This window comes from Alligator mississippiensis, chromosome 7 (assembly GCF_030867095.1).
Source record: "Alligator mississippiensis isolate rAllMis1 chromosome 7, rAllMis1, whole genome shotgun sequence".
Taxonomy (NCBI): Eukaryota; Metazoa; Chordata; order Crocodylia; family Alligatoridae; genus Alligator; species Alligator mississippiensis.
In genome coordinates this window covers 12,474,181-12,495,453 of record NC_081830.1, presented here as the reverse complement: position 1 = coordinate 12,495,453, position 21,273 = coordinate 12,474,181, and the positions used below count along the sequence as shown (strand labels likewise).

The 21,273-nt window shown below is 50.0% G+C and overlaps 1 protein-coding gene and 1 long non-coding RNA gene across 4 annotated transcripts; one reads left to right on the top strand and one right to left on the bottom strand.

Moving 5' to 3' along the window:
• The first annotated feature begins 15 nt into the window (after positions 1 to 15).
• Positions 16 to 21,273, top strand: C7H2orf42 (chromosome 7 C2orf42 homolog). Of its 3 annotated transcripts, none has more exons than XM_014609803.3 (9): positions 16 to 146; positions 5,124 to 5,955; positions 6,701 to 6,811; positions 7,887 to 7,991; positions 10,147 to 10,251; positions 11,208 to 11,315; positions 13,062 to 13,162; positions 20,224 to 20,386; positions 20,608 to 21,273. In XM_014609803.3, the coding sequence occupies exons 2-9, from the start codon at positions 5,136 to 5,138 to the stop codon at positions 20,814 to 20,816; spliced, it is 1,722 nt and encodes a 573-aa protein (XP_014465289.2). In that variant the 5' UTR covers positions 16 to 146; positions 5,124 to 5,135; the 3' UTR covers positions 20,817 to 21,273. The 3 variants fall into 3 exon arrangements, with proteins under 3 accessions (XP_014465289.2, XP_014465288.2, XP_006272066.1); XM_014609802.3 differs by having other exon boundaries at positions 20 to 146; positions 5,124 to 5,958; XM_006272004.4 differs by lacking the exon at positions 16 to 146 and adding an exon at positions 2,704 to 3,226 and having other exon boundaries at positions 5,124 to 5,958.
• On the bottom strand, positions 1,115 to 10,151 carry LOC109282020 (uncharacterized). Its single transcript, XR_002088901.2, has 2 exons — positions 10,035 to 10,151; positions 1,115 to 1,483 (listed from the first exon to the last, which is right to left on the bottom strand). It is a non-coding gene; the product is annotated as an uncharacterized LOC109282020 (long non-coding RNA).

Below are 21,273 nucleotides of genomic sequence, written 5' to 3'. Positions count from 1 at the left end.
GGTGTCATGTGCCGGCACTAGCCAACGAGAGGCGCTGTTACAGCCGGGGCCCCCCGGCTGGATGTAAGGAGCCATGGCGAAGGCCGCTCGCTGACTCCCCTGACGCGCCGCCCGGCTGGGACCCGAGGCCGGGCGAGGCCGCCCAGGTAAGGGCCCGCTCGGGGTGGCCGGGCCGGAGCCCCTGCCGCTTAGGAACAGGAAGTGACATCAGGGCGCTCGCAGAGGACGATGGGAAATGAGGGGAAGGGGGAGGAGGCGACCCTCAGCCTGCGCCCCTCTCCCGGGCCGGGCTGGGGGAGGGGAGGCCAGCTCGGCGCGCGACGTCATCCGCACGAGCGCCCGTGTGACGTCACCTGCCACGCTGATGTCCCTGGGGGGCAAGGGGGCAAAGTGAGGATGGCGGTCCCTTGTCATCCATGATGTGGGGTTAACGTCACCAGCGGCGTGGCGGGGGGGCGCTGACGTCATCCACGTCACAGATGGCGTGGCCGTGCTGGTGACCTCCCGCTGCCGCGTGACCGAGATGCTGCGGTGTGCGTCCTCCCGTGACCTCCGTGCGGCCTCGCCGCGTTCAGCATGTCTGCAACACGAGGTGCCACGTGCGTGCCTCCGCAGCACCGCGGCACGGTGAGGGCACGGCGTGCCCAGCCCCTTCGGGTCTGTGGTTGGGCACTGACAGAGTCGGGAACTTGCAGGCAATGTCACGTCACCTTTGCATCGTCAGGATGTCCTGGCGTTAGTCCAGTCCAGCGCTTGCGTCTTTGCTCCTCGGCCATATCGCGATGTCATTGCTCACCATGACATTCAGTATCCCCAACCTTTCATCCCACGGCATTGCCAAGGGGCAGCAATCGAGCATCTTTGCCGCGCTGTATAGTGCCGTTCTCCGCTCCGTGGGGGCTGTGGCTATACTAGGGTATTTTTTGCCAAGCCAGTGCACCTCCGCCAGAGCCTCACGCCTGAAAGCTCTGGTACAGACAGGTCAACTTCCTGGGAGCATTTCAAGCACCCAAATGCTCTGAGAATTTGTTAAATGAGAGAGTCCCAGAAACATAATCCCTGTCTACCTCAGTGCCTCCAGTGTTGTTGCCACAAGTAAAGCCAGAAACTCCCAACAGAGACGCGTCTGTTTTATTAGACACATGCTACAGAAATATATATTCATAGATTGCGAAGGGCTGGAAGGAACCTCGGAGGATCATTGGGTCCAGCCCCCTGCACCAGGCAGGAAAGACAACTGGAGTCGGGTGACCCCGGCGAAGTGACCAACCAGTGAATCACCTGCCCTGGACAAGGTGATGCCAGCAGGGGCATTACGTTACAGGGATTGTTACCGCTTCACAATAGTGAGGAGTCAGGAAGTTTTGCCTGAAGAAAGTTGGAGCCGGCTGTGGTTCCCCTGATGTTCCAGCTACTCCTCTGCCTCTAACAGGCCGATGCAAGTTGCTGTGCAGTTGTGCAAATCAGATGCACTCTCTGACCCCTGCCAAAGTCGTAATGCAGCAGAATTGGTAGTTGTTGGATTAAGGAATATCTTAAAGTTGTAAATGGCTTGGATCTGCCAGTTTTTACGATTTCTACTTTTTTATTTCACTAAAAAAACGCACGTGATCAGGGAAGCAAAGACACTGAGGAAAGAGCTGTATTCAGACACTTGAAACAAAAGGGGTTCAGCATAGCTTCATTTCTTATGTAAATCTCTTAGCAGCTACTAACTCCCATTAAAACAGCCCTTCAAATTATATGAAATCTTTATTTCCATTTTTTCTCAAACTTGTCACTCTTGGCCCTGTCTTTGGCATGTAAATAACACGACTGTAGTGTGTCACCCAGCCTGTTAATATTTACAGTTCTGTAACTTCTCATTCCATCCCGTTAGGGCACTGCCAGACAACCAGCCTTATTCCACTCAGATCCAGTCTTGAGGCTCACTTTTTAATGCCTCCAAGCAATGAGTCAACAGCACGTTCCTACAAATTGAAATGTACGTTCTTATTTCCTTATCTCAGGGCCCCCCTGCCTATTCTCTCACTCTTGCTGGGACTGGCAATGCCTTGGGGCACTGTAACTGCCTCTATGTGTGTGTGTGTGTGTGTGTGTGTGTGTGTGTGTGTGTGTGTGTGTTTTATCTTCCCACACGTGTGTCACTGACTGCACAAATTATACAGGACAGTTCCTTAAAGCTCCTGACATAAATTGACACCCACCTTCCCTGTGAAAGGTATTACAAGCACAAGCAGAAGAAGGGTTCAGAACTGAAAGGGCTTATCTAGCTCAATTCCCCATAACAAAAGCTGTGGCAGACTTCCCTTGTACTCTCTGAGATGGATTATCTGACTTTGCCTTATTTGTTATATTCTTGGGCTAGCACAGCAAAAAAGTTATGGGTCACTTGGTACATTGCTCTCTGTTGACACAGTCCTGAAGCATGCAGCTCCCATGCCCCAAACATCAGATGTGACGTGGTTGAAGATGATGTACAGGTCTCTTCATTCTCTTGCCTTACTGCTAGAACCCCATGTTCTTTTAAAGCCCAGCCTAACTCAGTGCTTCTGAAGGCCCAGTGTCTTCCAAAGGTCATTCTGGGTTGCAGTAATCACAGATTCAGATCCATTTGGTGTGGCTCTGTGCTGCTGTGACCTCTCAGAAACCTCACAATGGTGTACTGCCAACTGATGCAACAGAACTTCTCGATTATGACACCTCTGGGTCTGAGAACTAGGCACTGGTCACTGGTCTATGAAAGGCTCAAAGACTTGGGATCTCACCTCTTCCCTCCCACCCCAGACACAGAAACCACATAAGGCATTAACCAAGACTGTGAGTTCATGTTAAGTCCCTTGTATGTTGCTTTCCCTCTGAAGAAAGCATCAGCATTGGTGGGGGGTGAGATTGTGGCAGAAGACAGGTGTGGGGCATACAAGCCAACTGTGTAACACTTTTCTTTCCTGCCTGCACCTTCAGAAGGGGATTCCAGCATGCTGGGAACTTTAGTGGCGATGCCTATAGCATTCATTTAATGCCCACAGTACTTAAGGCCTAATGGTGCCTCCCATCTCTCAAGATCCAGCTTCATGTGCTTTATTACTACACGTAAGAGCCTATAAGCTTGAAGGACAGGGTTGGCATGCAGACATTTGAAAGGGAAGTTGCAGAAGGACAGAAGAACCTCTGAGCCACCTACATGCTAGTGGGTATCCCTGAGATCATCTGCTCTTTGTCCCAGGTTAGTAACCCCTTTTACAAAGCCAGCCTCCTGCCTTGCAGAGCTGTGCACAGCTGCTGGCCACTGTCTTCTGCACTCTGTTCTCCTGTTTCCTCTTCCATAGCAATATCCTTTTGGCTTTTTTCTCCTGGCTCTCATACCCACCTGTTCTCTTTTGATAATCAGCAAGGACTGGATCACCTCCCAAGGTCGCAGTACCTCGTCCAGAAGGATCCCAAAACCATTTTGCCCTCAACCACATCCTGTGGGCCTCAGGCAGAGCTGTTGCTGTCCAGCTTTGTATATAGAGATAAGAGTCCAGGCACTTGCATGGGAAGGGACACTGCTGTCAGGGTGGGAAGTAAGTAGGCAGCGAAGTGTGGACTGTGCACAGCTCACTGCAGTCATCTTAAAGGAGCTGTTGGCGCTTGGAGCACTATCCAGCCTTGCTGTCTGGAGGCCAAAGAACCTGAGCCTTGCAGCCCTTTCACCATCAAATAATCTGGCTTGATTCTCCTTTGACTCCGGTTTAGACAGATATGGATGGACTGATTTGCCTTCTGACAATGCCATGGGAAGGCTGTCTGTCTTTTGCAAACCTGTTTGTAGGTTAGGATCCAGAGGTTTGCTGTGCTGAGCAGTTTGAAGTTTTGGCCTTCTCTTCATGCACAAGTCGTGCGGCTGAAGTGCACAGTTAAATCAACTCAAACACCTTTCACACACCATTCTGTGACAAGGGAATATGCCATTGGTACAGTTTGTGCCCTCAGAGAGTGGATATTTAGAGCCCTTTCGAAAGGGCACCTGCTCTTACATACAGAACATAAGCAGAGTTAGATATGCAAGGCACATTTCAACTGATATAAGTGCCTCTACCAGTATGACTGTAGTGGTAAAAACTCACATTTCTAACCAAACTGGTAAACTAGCATCTGTCAGCCAGGCCTCAGTGTGGGCATGGGAAGGTGACGAATAGCATGGGAATCACTAAATTGTGCTTTCTGCTGTATGGATAAATCTGGCTGATGCTGCAGAGACTGAATGTGATGGCACAAGAGGGTGCACGTATGTGTTGTCTCCCCTTGGGCTACTCATCATATCATTGCTACCTTTGTTCCTCCAGCTATGGATGCCCTTGGACCTGTCAGCTGCCAGTGTTTTAACAGAGATCTCCGTGGCTGCCTAAGGGATTTAGACACCCTCCTCTCAATACAATTTAAGGAATCAAGCATCCAAATCACCTGCTCACTTTGAAAGTCCCCCCTGTGCCAGCCTGCTCTCAAGAGTAGTTGGCATGGCATAAATGCTGGCAGCTGCTGAATGTCAGTGCCCACATGCACACATCTGGAGCCTCTCATTTGTGTGGAAAGAGGGCCTAAAAAAATGGTTTCAGGTGGGGATGCATACATGAACCAAAGTGCCTGCATACAGAGGACCTGCTCCTCTGGTTTTGGATGTGAGCTTGGTCTCTGACTCAGCCCCGTGTCCTTCCCCACCCCATGGCCCCATTTCCCCTCCCACCTGCTGCAAGCTTTGTTTCTGTTGTGAGCCGTGAAGGCCAGGGATGGTCTCTTGTGATGCAGTTGTGCAGCCCCCAGCCCTATGTGGCATGAACTCCATCAGGCTCTGAGTGCCACTGCAGCTCAAATTAAACGCCTAGCTAAGCATTGCATCTATGAACTCAGGGCTCATCTAAGCTATGGAGCTGCTGCTGTCTCTGTGTTGGCAGAATTCAGGCATACGTCACCTCCCCTGTTGTAGGGGCAGAGCTGCATGCATCCTGGCAGGTTTTGCCAGCTTCACCAGCCAGGGTAAGTGATTTGTTCATGCCCTTGGCCAACACAGTTCTTCCTGCAGTGCTCTGTAGCAGAGACCAGGCACTACTCAGATTTACTTCTTGGCTTCTCTCACGTTCTAGGCCCCCGGCAGGATGGAACCGAGCTCTGTGAGGACGAAAGTCCCTGCTTTCTTATCTGACTTGGGGAAGGCGACGCTGAGGGGAATAAGGAAATGCCCTCGTTGCGGCACATATAATGGCACACGTGGGCTGAGCTGCAAGAACAAGAACTGTGGAACTATCTTCCGCTATGGCGTGCGCAAGCAGCCTGGTGCCGATGCTGTGAAGATCATCACTGGCTCAGACCTGCAGGTCTACTCGGTCCGGCAGAGGGACAGGGGCCCGGATTACCGGTGCTTTGTGGAGCTGGGGGTTTCTGAGACCACCATCCAGACTGTTGATGGGACCATCATCACCCAGCTCAGCTCTGGGCGCTGCTATGTCCCCTCATGCTTGAAAGCAGCCACACAAGGTGTGGTGGAGAACCAGTGCCAACATATCAAGCTGGCTGTGAACTGCCAAACAGAGGCCACGCCTCTGACTTTGAAGAGCTCTGTCCTGAACTCTATGCAGGCTTCCCCTGAAACAAAGCAGACCATCTGGCAGCTGGCCACCGAGCCCACCGGCCCCCTTGTGCAGAGGATCACCAAGAATGTGCTGGTGGTTAAGTGCAAGGCCAGCCAGAAGCACAGCCTGGGGTACCTGCATGCCTCCTTTGCTCAGAAGATGAGCAGTAAGAACATGGCCGAGCACCGGTTTCTCTGCTCCTGCCAGCCCCTGAAGTCCAGCAAGGCCAGCACAGCCAAGGAGACAGCTACCCAGCGATGCATCCACTTTTTCGCCTGCATCTCTGCTTTTGCCAGTGACGAGGCATTGGCTCAGGAGTTCTCGGATTTCCTCAGTTACGATGCAGGTGGTAGGTTGGGGCTAACGCGGAGCCAGCTCTGACAGCTGGGTTTGAGCAAGGGAGAGGGGAGAACTTGGGGTGGGCAGGGTTTGGACAGAAAAGGCAGTCTCTGCTGCAGGGTCGGGGGGTGTCCTGGACTCTCCATTTGCTATCACCACTAGGAGCAGAGAGTTTTCATTCCCAGCCTATGAAGCAAATGTGATCCATAGATCACCATCCTAGGAGTGCCTCCCTTCCTTCCCAAGTCCCCACCAGGGCTTTATTATCCATGCTTTCCCTGTGTAAATGTATTACTGCAGGGAGAACCTTAGCATCCTTGCACTTTTACAGAGACTTTATGTGAGCGATATATCAGCCATCCAGCAAAGCGGTTGATGGCTGCAGCTTTGTTTCATTCCTTCCAGGGGAATGCAAGAATAAAACCAAGGCCCTGGGAGTGGGAAAAAGACAGGGACTTTGCAGCTAAAAGTCTGTACAAAGGGCAGAGGATGCATGACCGGGCTTTGAAGGTGTTCTGTGGGAGAAGAGATTTGTGTCCGTTTATCATTTATGCAGTTGTGTCTACAGTCAAGGGCATTTCCATTTGAGGAACTTTACCCACATAAGGTGCCCTCCTGAGTTCATTCAGACACCTCACGAGAAAAGCACATCTATGACTGTTGTAGGAGCAGAGCCATAAAGTTGTGCAAACTTAGGACTACATTATGATGGATTCAGAGAATTTTTGCTCTTTCCTCTCTGCTTTTCCCAGGTCTCAAAGGAATTATAGTGCCCCAGTTAGTTTGCCAGCCTGAATCAACTGTGCAATCTGGCGAGTCTGCTGCTTCCAAACCAAAGAAAAGGAAAAAAGATGATGCTTCTGGTGAGTGACCCTGTCTGTTTTTTAACAGTGGCTTCAGAGCGTGTCATTTGAATGTCTGCTCTCTACAAGTTCATAGCATCTGACAACATAAGCTGTTGTTTACAAAAGCTTACGTTTCTCTGAAAAAAATTAACCTATAAGGTAAAACTCTACCCTGCCTTCTGTCTGTACAGTAAGTTATTGTAGGTATAGATTCTCATTATGAATCTTTCAAAGAAATTTTTAGATGATTCTAAGCTGGGAATGCTGCACTAAAGAAGAGAACTTTATTATATGGGAAGCCTTAGACAGGAACATTAGAATTGCTCTGAAATTTAACCATGGGAGGGGGCAAAGTGACAAACTTAAATACCAGTAACAAAGACTTTGCCTATAAAGTGGAGGCATGTTGATCGGCAGTCCCATGTGTCAGGGCTTTTGCTGGGCCCCTGCAGGATCCTATGAGAGACAAGTCTAAGGGAAAATGGGATTCAGGAGTGTAAGTTTTTCCTTAAACCTGTAATACTTTGGGTCTTCCAACTTTAATACCTGGAAAGATATGGGAATATATTATCAAAGAATCTTTTCCTAAGCTCTTGACCAGAGGTGAGCAAGCCAGACATAGTGGCTCAGTGATATGGTTGCTGTCTCGCAAGAGAGCAGGTCCTGGGTTCTGTGCCTGTACACCTGCTCCAAGTGGTGCTTCTGCATTTTGCATTAAAGGTCATTTGGATAGACAGCAGTGTGATCAGATCCAGAACTCATAAGGTTGGACTAAGTGTCCTCCTGAGGTCCCTTCCAGCCATATGTTTCTATGGTTCTGTAAACTGTGAAGGGATTTGGAGGTGGAAGATACCATCTGTAAGATCCTCTCTTTGCACTCTTCACACCAGCATGGCCCTTGTATTAGCAGTGCCCAAGGCACGGGTTGGTAGAGATGGGAAGGGCCTCACAGATTTCCACTCCCGCCACTGGGAGAAGACCTCTCCATTATGGTGTTTGGCACTCAAAAGCTACCTGTCTAGATCTTATAGGTCATGGGCAGCACACTGTCACTGTGGCTTGCAAACTAAAGCGCTCTCCAATTGAACTTAAGGTACACAAGTAGGCAGTCCGCTTCTGGCCCAGGATGCCACCAACAGCAACCTGAGGAAAAGTGGATTGAAAAAGCCAGCAGTGGCCTCCTCACTCAAAAGGCAAGGTAAGCACCATCTCCCACGGTCCTTCATTCAGCAGCTGAAATACCAGCATACCTACAAATGCTGCTGGCAAAGAGCCGGCTAATGTAAGCTAACATTGCACCATGGAATTGGCAGAGCTTTGTTGATAGTTTGGCTCTAGTAATTTATATTACTAGAATATAAACACCTGGAAGGAATCCTTTGGCCCTGAATTTCCTCTTTCACCATTATAACTCACTTGACCTCAGTGGAATCACTCCAGGTAGGCACTGGAGTAAGTGAAATGAAAATCAGATTCTTCTGCTCTCTCAGCTCCCCTGTGGTAAGCAGTGGCCCTATGCTATACCTCTGTGGCACATCCTACCAGCTGAGTAAACTGTAGCCCCAGACAGCAGTATCCATCTCTCAGCTGGTGTTGACCTAGTCCTTTTTTGGCTGTTGCATGGATTTCTTCCTTCTCATGCCAAGTCAAAAAATCAAGACTCTGCTGTGGCTAGTGCTTATAAGTAAATACAAATGTATTTCGTAGGGAAATGAAGTAAAGTTACAATTAAAAGTAGCAGCCAAGTCAAAATAAAAAAAGCATGGAACTACTGAATTCTGGTCCTCAGCTGTCTCCCCTGTCCATGTGTACAAACAGCCCCAATAGTGGTAGAGATGGGTCGGAGGTGACCCCTTGCTAGAACCTGTTAATAGTTGCATTTGATAACCACACAGAGACACATTTTCAGTCAGAGAGATAAGTCAGTACTGTCATTTCTCCTTCTAACATCTGGGAGGCATGATTCTCCTCTCTCGTGCTTCTGACCTGTACTGGGTAAAACCCCACCAGTGTAACACCCATGTCTGGCACATGCCCAGTGGCACACGCCAGCAGCAATGCCACAAACTCAAATAGCCCTCAGCTTTCTTAGGGTTGTTTATACATGGTTATATTTTCAGAACATTCATTTCTGTCTCGTATTAGGACTGCTTATTTATATTTAGGAGTATCTGTATATACATATGATTTTATTCTGGCGATGCCTTAAGTTTTAAGGCTCCATCTAGTTTCCCTTTAAGTCTGTAAGGGCTGTTCTCTGATATTGGGGTCAGACTTTTTGTAAACGCTTCTATATTCCTACTGTTTCCTTGAATGCCTACTATATTCCTGCTCTGTTTCCTTATTCACCTGCAACTCTTGGTGATGCTGTGGTTTGGTACAATTTTCTTAATGTCCTTTGTTTATTTGGAAAAAGCTGAAGTCAGAACTAATTACATTTTTGTATGAAGTAATATTAAAGTAGGAAGAATAATCTTGCCAGAATTATCTTGGCCCTTTGTCTCTTTTATCCCCCTGCTCTTGTGTTATTCTGTAATCTCACCCTGTTGCAGTTCAGCGGGATTACTAGCAGATGTGAGTTTCCTATGCTTTTAGTAAAGAGTCATTGTTCGTGAGATGGACGCGATCACTTGATTAATGATAACACTATGTAGCAACTGAGGGCAAAGAGCACCAGACCTGACTGAAATTACAGGGCAGGGGGCTTTAGGCAAAATATTATCAGTAGCCCCAATCCTGCAGACTTTCCTGAATACCTATCTTTAGGCACTCAGTCTAGTCACTGCCTTCATTCAGACTTTTCACACCATGGAAAGTCTGCAGGATTGAACCCTAACAATTATTTCAGGTTAAAGTTTCATATGAACGTTGCTTCATGGTATAAAGGCCCTGATTTTTTTCTCCACTGGATTTTTTTCTCCACTGTGGTGCTGAATACCCAAGGATTAGGGGGTGCTCAGGCCCAACATTGCTGGTACCTGTGTTCAGAGGGCAACACATGTTTGACTCTGCATGCCAATTCTTAAAGCCCCATGAATCTCAAACGTTCTCTAGAAAATTAAATCCTGGAAACCAGCCAAGAATAAGGTCTGATCTGTCACAGCAGAAATATTGCTGTTGCGGTTTCCCCTCTAAACTTCTCTTTCTGTTATCTCAGGAAAGGCAATCAAATTGAGGAATTGGGATGCCGAATATACTTTTTTCATATACACATGCAGAAAAGCTGCTAATAGGGACTCACCATGTTTCTGGCTCGAATAACTTTGTCTTTCCATTGTGGGAGCTGCATCTTGGACGTGAAGAATCTCGTGTTTCAAGTGCAGTTTTAATCAAGGCTTTCTTTTTTCTTTTAGCCTGTAATCAGTTGCTCGATGAATCACAGGTGTCCTTGTCCTTCCAAGAATGGTTGGCCAGTGTCACTGAACGCATCCATCAAACCATGCATTACCAGTTTGATGGTAAGTGCTGTTGTTCTGTAGCTGCCCCACAGAGCTTTGAACCTTGCTGCATTTGCTGCCACTCCATTCCTAAAGTAACAATGAGAGTTAAGTGGTTGAAGGTTTAGCTAGCTTGAATAATCTGCAGGCCAATACTTGCCATGGATGGGGCAGGTGTTTCTTTGCATTCATATGCCTCCTTCAATCTCCTTTTATCCAAGGTAAACATACCTAGTCCTCTCAACCTTTCTCCATGCAGCTTGCTATCCAGTATCATCTCTCTTCCTTGCCTTTTGGATTCTCTCCAGTTTTTTTGCATCCTTCTTAAAATTCAGTGCTTAGAACTGGACACAATGCTCCAATGGAGGCATGATCAGCACTGGTTGCTGTACTACTATCTCCTCTCGTATCCAGTTATACTCTGCCCACTGTATTCCCTTCTGCTGAAGTCAGTGGACTACCTGATTTTGTGTCAACTGAGGTTCTGGCCTCACACATACATAAGGAAAACACAGAATCCCATCTCCCATGGAAGTGTGATTGTTGCTTAGAAGAACTTGGATATTTATTCAACTGCAACACTATGCAGCCATTACAGAAAGCACCACAGCCCATAGAAACTGCAGGGGAAAAACTTGGTTAAGCAAAATGTAACTGGCCCAAAGCAATTACAAATGTAATGCCCACCTTAAGGCTAGAGGGAGACATTGGTTTGGTCCTGGCTCAGAGTATATTATTGCCAATACATTACACACACCAATGGGCAAGGTCTCCTTCTCCTGTTCAGACTCAGTCCTTTGTAGGTTGAGAGACATGAGATCATAAAAGGAAAGCAAATGAGATGTCTGTCCCTTGCCAGTGGAACTAATATGCTCTAATGGAAGCGCTCAAAATGGCAGGTGATTCATCTCCTATCCTATTGCATTCATCCCCCCCATTCCCTTCTCTAATTCAGTCCTTCTTGATTTTCCATGCAGGCAAACCAGAGCCTCTGGTATTCCACATACCTCAGTCTTTCTTCGACGCCTTGCAGCAGAGGATTTCAATAGGGAGCACAAAGAAGAGACTGCCTAACTCAACTACAGGTACAAGATGTTACGAGGTGGCTGCACACAACATATCACAGTTAATTTTGTGTCTCTGGAAAAATCTCATTTTGTGGCCATGCTCTGAAAGCATGAGGCATAGCAGCCTTTGATGAGTTGAGGGCTTTGTCATTAACTGTGCTGTAATGTACGGTGCCTCTTTGCCTGTTACACTATAAAGGAGCATTCAGTAACTTGGATAGCAGAGTCTTTCCCAACCAGGTCATCACTTTGGATGTGTTTCAGGTGAGCAACGAACACAAGTCACCATAGGACTGTTTGGCCTATGTGAAAATAGCTGTTTATACAGCTCATTAATGCTTACAGGTCTGTTCACATCATTACAGTGGATATGTCCAGTGATAGCTTCACAGTCTTTATAGAGAGGCTGAGATCTGAATGGAAGACTGCCACTACTTTTGATGTACCTGAGTTGGAAATAAATTGTCACTAAAATGACTGTTCTCTTTAATTATGGCTTGAATCATGTAATAAGGGGAAATTGTGGTTATTTTGAGAGCCATTCTAGCTTGTTAAGCAGCATAACATAAGTGTTACCAGCAATCTTGGATGCTCTTATTTATGCTCTTCAATTTCACGCTAGGGTGTAAAGAAAATGGAAAAACAAATTCCCCCATAAAAATGTGCCCATGCAGGGCATTTTTTTCATGGTTAACTTTTCCATGCAATTAGGCCCTAAGCCACATACGTACCTCTTGACTACTTGAAGTGTATGAGAGAAAGCCACATCTCATACTGGCTGGACTCCAAGAAGGACTTGCACTGCTATTGATAGCTCTTATGAGAGCTTGCTGATGTAAGATAACCCCTCATGTTTCCATTGACTTGATAATAGGGGTATACTAATGGTGACTAGGGGTGTGATGAGGTGTGGTTTACATTTGCAAAGTACTTTGGCATCTTAAAGATGAAGCATTGCAAAGTGCAAATTGTTCTGTAGTAGCACATACAGGGCTTGTCTACACATGCAGTTAATGCAAAGCAATAAACTCTGGTGCATATCATGCCAGAGTTTATTGCTTCCAGGCACCACATTTACATGTGTGCCTGAGACTGCAGCTTGTTGAGCCAGGTTGGAGCAACTCTGGCTGGCAGGGGGCCTGGAGGGTCATCCTGCCAGCCTAAGGCTACTCCAACCTGGCTCAGCCTGCTGCAGAAAGTCTGGCTGTGGCACAAGTGTGCTCCATTACGGGGCTAGCTGGTAGGCAGTCCCCTCACTGAAGCACCCTCATGCCGCAGACAGCTCTGTCAGCATCTGTACTGTACATGCATTGCTGCACAGTAAAGAACTCCACCGTAGGATAGTACTTGTCCCTATAAGAAGGAACAAAATCTAAGATGGATGGACATAGCCTTAAGACAGCCCTTTGAGCTTTAACATGGTAACATCACAGAGGAGTAAGCTTGAGATACTGATTGAACGAGAGACTTGCCAGGGAGTTATGCTGAGCTCAAGGCTGTCTTTAGAGCTCTTGGAAAGCAGTTTTCACCAAATGTGAAAAGCCCAAGAATTAACATTGTGATTTAAAGTTCATTTCACCAGGACAAAGAGCTGCACTATTGCAAAACAATTTTTTAAAGTTGCGGTTTTTACCATCTGTAGTCTTGCTTCTCCAGGTCCTTGCATGATCTTTAAGCGATACTTCCACTTTTTCCTGGAATATTTTTCTATAGGCTGTAGCAAAGCCCTGCTTATTCTGTAATAGTTGGCTTTCTTGTTCACAGCTTTTGTCCGGAAAGATGCCCTGCCTCTGGGTACCTTCTCCAAGTACACCTGGCACATCACCAACATCTTGCAGGTCAAACAAATATTTGACACACCTGAGGTAAGGCATTTTATTCTTGTGGTTCCTTTCATAAAGGCCAAGCCTGGAACAAGTTCTGTTAACCTAAACTGCAGAGAAGAGAGCACCCACGTGGGTAAGCAAGAATGTTGGAGTTCAGTTGAGCTGCTCACAAGTATGGGTTAATTTCAGAATGACTGAGCTGAAGAACCTCACTAATATTGTCAGCCAAACCTGCCTTCTTGCTGCCTTGTGTAGCAGTCGTTCTCAAATTGAAACTCTAAGTGATGATCTTAGCTCTAGGAGCCCACCCATCAGCAAGGACTGTGCTCAGGGCTAGCTGATGCCTCCCACTGCTTTCATTAAAGGATTGGAAAAAAAGGGAATCAACTCTTGATACTGGACTGAGATACCCCAGTTCTGAGCTGCAGGGGCACATACTTGGTACCATGTTTCTTTGGGCCCTGCAATGCTTACTTTACAGAGGACCTAATAGCCTGGCTTCAGAAGGAGGATCAGATGCTTAAGCCCTCAAGCCTAGTGCTTAGCCTAGTGGCTAGGGCACTATCTTGCGAGGCTTGTGGATTTGATGCCTTTAGAGTCAGGACTCTTCTGTTTCCCCACCTTCTATGGGACCACACTGAGTTTCCCTTCCAGCACTTGCCCAGCAGTTAGGTTCTGGGGCTGATCACATTTGTACAACTGGAGAGGAGTCACTGCTCAAAGCTCACGCAGGAGGGCCAGAGGCTTTTCTTTTTCCATTAAGCAGCTGTGGGCAAAAGAAGATCTCTCAGCAGTTGCTGGCACTTCTGGGACAAAGATACAGGGCTGCTCTGGTGGGAAAAAGAGGACCATTCCAGAGTTGCCTCCTGTGACAGTGGAACCACATCGCTGCTACCAAGGCAGGTTTCAGCAGGGGTCCTTTCTTTTGGGACCCTTGGAAGTGCAATTTCCTGCCAGTACAGTGGCCAAGTGCTAGAACATTTGGGTGAGGGGGAAGCCCTGCTGCCTGCCTCTTGCCCTGGTGGCACTGGCATGGACTAGAGCTCAGGTTAAAGCACTGTCTGTTGTTGCATGTAACCAGGCCCGGTGGGAGGCTTCTTCTCTGGTGCCCCATCACTTGCCTGAGGTAATAAGCAGCATGACTTCAGTTCCCTTCTTTTCTGTCACTTGGGGGAAAAGAGGTGACTCTTGGAGCTAAAAGGTGCAACGAAGCATTGTAATATTTAGGTCAGAGCCAGAGCAGCCTCCTGGCTCTAGAGAGCCTCTCAGCAACATGAAGAACTGTCTTTGCTGGCAGGGGTCCACACCAGGCTTGAACCTGCTGGGAGTAGGATGTTAGGCTGCACCACGATCACCAGGCCAACAGGCATATGCTTGGGACAACTTTCACTGAAGCTCCCTTATACTGGGCATGCTGTGCTGTCCAAGCAGCAAGGCTGAAGGGGGCAGAGAGAAAGGGGCAGGCTGTGAGTGTGGCCTGTGGCACACAGTGCTGTGGGGCTGGCAAGACTGTGAGTTCTAGTCCCAAGCAGCTGGGTGTGGGAGGCTATGTTTTTGATGATGGGGTAATGACACTTTCCTTTCAGGGGCTGGCAGCTTGGCTACAAGAGGCACGCCGGAGACAGAAACCTTGGGGTCTCGCTTGTAGTCTGGTGATGAGACCACTGTTGCTGGAGGCAGGGGCTGTAGATTTGAATCCTCAAAGGCTGGAGTCTTCTGGTCCCCATCTCCTATGTGGGTTCATCTCCACTCTGGTGCCTGCCTAGCAGGTGGGGTCCTGAGGTGAACTGTGATTACACAGCCAGAGGGAAATTGGGTTCACAGTCCAATTTGAAGATCAAGGCAAGGGTTTTTTTCTGCTTTTTTCTGAGTCCTCCATTGAAAAAAAAGCAGCAAAACTTTGAGTTAGACGTGGGAGCGGCGAGAGATGCGCGGGTGAAAGCTTGCTGTGCCCCCGCTCCCCCGAAGCCCCCCAGAAACCCTCCAGCAGCCGCGGAGCCCCCCGCTGACCTCCAGCGCAGCTGGGGTAAGCGGGGCCCGTGGAGAGAAGGGGCTAACCCCCTTAGTGTGTGTGTGGGAGGCGGCAGCTGAGTGGAGCCGGGCCGGGTCAAGCCCCGCCCAGGCCCCTACTTCGCCCAGCCCCCCAGGGAGCCACACGACTGGAGCCGCACGAACAGGCTGCACAAACAGGTGCGCTTCTCTGCCGGCGCGTGAGTTCGTGCGGAGTTCGCCAGACCCTGCCTGCGCACCCCCCGGGGTAGACAGCCCCAGCCGTAGCCAGCCTGCCAGAGGCATGACACGGATGGGCTCGCGCCGCACCCCGAGGGTCCCCTCGGGCTCCGCGGCCCCCCCCTCTGGCACCTCAGACACGGCCACCCAGACGGAGCCCCTGGTCCCGGGCTCCATGCAGACGGAGCCCCTGGCTCTCGGTTGCGGGGGCTGCCTGTCCCTTTTTCAGGCTCTGGCGCCTGGGAGCATGGCGACCTCCCCTTGTGGGGTCTGCTCCCTTTTGGGGTCTCTGGTGCGCCAGCTGGAGGAGCTCCAGGCCACAGTCCACAGACTGCGTGCCATCAGGGACTGTGCGCGGGAGATAGACTCCTACTGCCAGGCCCTTCTCCCCCGGGAGGCAGAGGGTAGATCACAGTCTCCCTCCAGGCCAGAGGAGGACTCTGGGACCTCCTGCTGTGTCCAGCCAGGGGCATGGACCAAGGTGGTCAAGGGCCCTAAGGCCCGCCGCACCAAGGCCCCACCCCCGCCACAACTGAGCAACAGGTATGCACCTCTTGCTGCCCCAGCAGAGCCTGCTGAGTTGCCAGCCCCCACAGGCAACATGGGCCTAACTGCAGCTCCCGCCCCTGCTCTCCCCAAGACAAAACGTAAGGTGTTTGTTGTGGGAAACTCCCTCCTGAGGGGGACGGAGGGGCCAATCTGCCACCCGGACCCCTTAGCCCGGCAAGTCTGCTGCTTCCCAGGGGCCCGCATCCGGGACATTGCAGAGAGGATCCCCAAGCTCCTCAAACCCACAGACCGCTATCCCATGCTCCTTATTCATGTGGGCACCAATGACACGGCTCGGAGCGCTCCCAGCCAGGTCATGAGGCACTACAGGGATTTGGGAGCGGGGCTTAAGGGTCTGGGGGCACAGGTGGTGTTCTCGTCGATCCTCCCAGTCTCAGGCTATGGGCTGAGAAGGGACAGGAGGATCTATGTGGTCAACTAAAGACTGCGGCGCTGGTGTCGTCGGGAAGGCTTTGGCTTTCATGACCACAGCCCGCTCTTTGGCGAGAGAGGCAGCAAGCTGCTGGGAAGAGATGGTCTCCACCTCTCTCCCCTAGGGAGGAGGCTCTTCTCAGCCAGACTGGCTGACCTGCTCCACCGGGCTTTAAGCCCGCTGGGGGACGGGGGGACGACCGCCACTGCTGGCCCGCTGAACAATCCTTGCAAAGCCAGCAGATCACGGCACTCAAGGGAGCCCACCCCAGCCCCAGCCCTGGTAAAATCTGTGGGCAAGGAAGGAGCCCCCCAGGGGGCACTTGCCTGCCTGTACGCTAATGCCAGGAGCCTGGGGAATAAGCAGGAGGAACACATTCTCCTGCTCAGTGCAAACAATTACGATGTCATAGGGATCACGGAGACCTGGTGGGACTCCACCCATGACTGGACCACGGGGATAGATGGCTATGCCCTGTACAGGAGGGATCGTGTAGAGAAAAGGGGCAGGGGTGTAGCTCTCTATGTTAAGGAAAGCTACGCGTCCCTGCAAGCTGATATTGGCGACCAGGGTGGACAGCTGGAGACCCTCTGGGTTAAAATCCGTGGGGAACACGGCACAGGGGACACAATGGTGGGAGTCTATTACAGACCTCCCACCCAAAGTCCTGAGCTTGACCAGGAGTTTGCCTGGGAACTGGCTGAGGCAGCTTGCTCCAGGACCATGGTTGTCATGGGTGACTTCAATTACCCGGACATCTCGTGGGAGGATCGCTCAGCAAAATCTGAGTGGTCGCAGAGCTTCCTCTCGTGCGTGGATGACCTCTACCTGGCTCAAGAAGTCTATGGGCCAACGAGAGGCAAAGCGCTGCTCGACCTGGTACTGGCTACGGGGGAGGACCTAGTCGGCGACCTAGTGATCGATGGGAAGCTGGGTGACAGCGACCACGAGCTGATCACCTTCACCATCCGCCGAAAAGCTGGCAAGTCAGTCAGCAACACGCAAGTCCTTGACTTCAGGAAAGCCGACTTTGACAAGCTCAGGAGGCTTGTCAGTGAGGCCCTAAGGGACTGTGACCACAGGGAGAGGGGAGTTCAAGATGAGTGGTTGCTCCTCAAGGGAGCGATCCTCCATGCACAAACTAAGTCTATTCCATCTCGGAGGAAAGGCAGCAAGAGGGCACAGCAGCCCCCCTGGCTCTCCAGGGACCTAGCAGACCTCCTGAGGCTAAAAAGAAAGGCCTACAAAGGATGGAGGATGGGAGTCACCTCCAAGGAGGATTATTCTGCACTGGTCCGGTCCTGTAGGGAGCAGACCAGGAAAGCCAAGGCTGCAACTGAACTCCAGCTAGCTTTGAGCATCAAGGACAATAAAAAGTCCTTTTTCAGATATGTGGGGAGCCGGAGGAAAAGCAGGGGCAACGTTGGACCCCTGCTGAACCAGATGGGGCAACTGACAACTGATGCCCAGGAAAAAGCCAACCTATTAAATAGGTACTTTGCGTCGGTCTTTCATCAGCCCCATGGGACGCCCGTGCCCGCTACAGGGCCGGGAAGTCCGGGTGAGGGTGATCCCCTGCCCTCCATTAATGCTGACTTTGTGAAGGAACATCTTGAGAAGCTGGATACCTTCAAGTCAGCCGGCCCTGACAATCTTCACCCCAGGGTACTCAAGGAGCTGGCGAGCATCATAGCCCAGCCTCTAGCGCGGATCTTTGAAAACTCTTGGCGCTCTGGTGTAGTGCCCGAAGACTGGAAGAAGGCCAACGTGGTGCCTATCTTCAAGAAAGGGAGGAAAGTGGATCCGGCTAACTATAGGCCCATCAGCCTGACTTCTATCCCGGGGAAGATCTTAGAAAAGTTTATTAAGGAGGCCATCCTTAATGGACTGGCCGACGCCAACATCTTAAGGGATAGCCAGCATGGGTTTGTTGCGGGTAGGTCTTGCTTGACCAATCTCATTTCCTTCTACGACCAGGTGACCTATCACCTGGACAAGGGAGATGAGATTGATGTCATATATCTTGACTTCAAAAAAGCCTTCGATCTGGTGTCCCATGATCGTCTCTTGGAGAAACTGGTCAGTTGTCGCCTTGGGTCCCCCACGATCCACTGGCTGGAAAATTGGCTCTGGGGACGGACCCAGAGGGTAGTAATTGATGGAAGTCACTCATCGTGGTGTCCTGTGACCAGTGGGGTCCCCCAGGGCTCTGTCCTTGTACCCATACTGTTCAACATCTTCATTAATGATGTGGACACTGGAGTCAGAAGTGGACTGGCCAAGTTCGCCGATGACACCAAACTTTGGGGCAAAGCATCCACACCAGAAGACAGGCGGATGATCCAGGCTGACCTGGACAGGCTCAGCAAGTGGGCGGATGAGAATCTGATGGTGTTTAACACCGATAAATGCAAGGTTCTCCACCTTGGGAAAAAAAACCCGCAGCATCCTTATAGGCTCGGCAGTGCTATGTTGGTTAGCACTATGGAAGAAAGAGACTTGGGGGTCATCATTGACCACAAGATGAACATGAGCCTGCAATGCGATGCTGCGGCTAGTAAAGCGACCAAAACGCTGGCTTGCATGCGTAGATGCTTCTCAAGCAAATCCTGGGACGTCATTCTCCCCCTGTACTTGGCCTTAGTGAGGCCGCAGCTGGAGTACTGCGTCCAGTTTTGGGCTCCACAATTCAAAAAGGATGTGGAGAAGCTTGAGAGAGTCCAGAGAAGAGCCACGCGCATGATCAGAGGTCAGGGAAGCAGACCCTACGATGACAGGCTGAGAGCCCTGGGGCTCTTTAGCCTGGAAAAGCGCAGGCTCAGGGGTGATCTGATGGCCACCTACAAGTTTATCGGGGTGATCACCAGTATCTAGGGGAACGTTTGTTCACCAGAGCGCCCCAAGGGATGACGAGGACGAATGGTCACAAACTACTACAAGATCGTTTCAGGCTGGACATAAGGAAGAATTTCTTTACTGTCCGAGCCCCCAAGGTCTGGAACAGCCTGCCACCGGAGGTTGTTCAAGCGCCTTCATTGAACACCTTCAAGATGAAACTGGATGCTTATCTTGCTGGGATCCTATGACCCCAGCTGACGTCCTGCCCTTTGGGCGGGGGGCTGGACTCGATGATCTTCCGAGGTCCCTTCCAGCCCTAATGCCTATGAAACCTATGAAAACCCCTTGCCTGGTGATTTGAACTTCAGATTGGACTGCAAACCCAATAAGAGACGGGGAGCAGAGGACTCCAGTTTTCAGGCACTCAAACCCACAGCCCCTGCCTCCAGCAACAATGTTCTCACCACCAGACTACAAGCGAGACCTAAAGGTTTCTGTCTCCGGTGTGCCTCTTGTAGCCAAGCTGCCAGCCCCTGAATGGAAAGGGTCATTACCCCACCATTAAAACATATAGCCTCACACACCCAGCTGCCCTGGGACTAGAATTCACAGCCTGCACTTTTCTCTTTGCCTTCTTCAGCCTTGCTGTTTGGACAGCACAGCATGCCCACTGCAAGGGGAGCTCTAGTAAGACTGCACTTGAATGCCTCTACTGTGGCCTAGTGGCATCAGTCTATTATGGTAAATCTAAACCTGGCTTGTTTGAGCCCTGTGTGAGGTGGTTTCCTGTGAAGCAACACTCTCCTGACAAAACAGCTTTGCTCTCTTGTAGGTGTGGAGTTTCTCTTATGTTCCTCATCCATGAGCTATGTCCTGGGTGCTCATTACAATGGGTCACCAGTCCCACATATTTGGCTCCCTTTGACTAATCTGTGAGGGGAACTGTATTAGGTGTCTGACCTGGAAGTGGATTGCTATGTCTCCTTGCACTGTGATGCAGGCTGGAAGACTGTTTGTGCTCACTATCAACTGTGTTTGTTTCTTTGCTGAGATGCCCTTGGAAATCACACGCAGCTTCATCCAGAACCGGGATGGGACCTACGAGCTGTTCAAGTGTCCCAAAGTGGAAGTGGAGAGCATAGCAGAGACTTATGGACGTCTGGAGAAGCAGCCTATTATCCGGCCCTTGGAACTCAAGACCTTCCTCAAAGTTGGTAGGTGTCTCATGGGTAAGATCCAACTCAGGAACTGGTCTCTCTGAGTTGTCAGCTTGAGTTTGCAGGTATAGAGTTAGGATGCAAGTGTTCTAGTAATTTCTGGGTAAAACTCTAAGCTATAGCCACTGTATAGTGCCACTTAGACAACAGGGTGTTTGATACACAACGAGACAGATCTGCTTCAATGGTGTCTCCTTCTGCATCCCCTCCTCTTCCAGGCAATACATCACCTGACCAGAAGGAACCAACCCCTTTCATTATTGAGTGGATACCCGACATCTTGCCACAGTCCAAGATTGGCGAGCTAAGGATCAAGTTTGAATATGGCCACCACAGGAACGGACACACCACAGAATATCAGGAGCAGCGCCCTTCACTGGAGCAGACGCTGGAGCTGACCCCTTTGACTACCATAACCTTTCCTTGAAATTAAGGCCCAATCCCACTCACAGCTAAATTTGCACAGCCCTGCTTTACTGTCTGCAGGGCTCTTTACTGAACTGCTTTGTAAAGATGAGGCTTTTTGACTAAATAGCCATGGGGCCTACACTAGAAAACAGACCCCCTGCCCTGGCCTTGCTCCCTTCATAAATAGCATTTGGTGCTGCTCTATAGTCTTCACTTGAATGGTGCTGTACTCTGCTGGGGTGTGAACACATCTTTCTGCATTTCCCTGGGACTTGTACACGTTCAAACCTCTGTAGTTTCTCTCACTCCCCTTTGCAGAATAGAAGCATCTGCTGCTGAGTGGAGACAGTGCTCTTCAGTACCACAGCAAGATGCAGATACTGGTAACTACCCTGTGAACTGTTATGGCATAGACTGGTTCTACCAGGTTTTAAGATGCTTTTTTTTGTTTAAAATAAAGCACATGAGAAAATGGG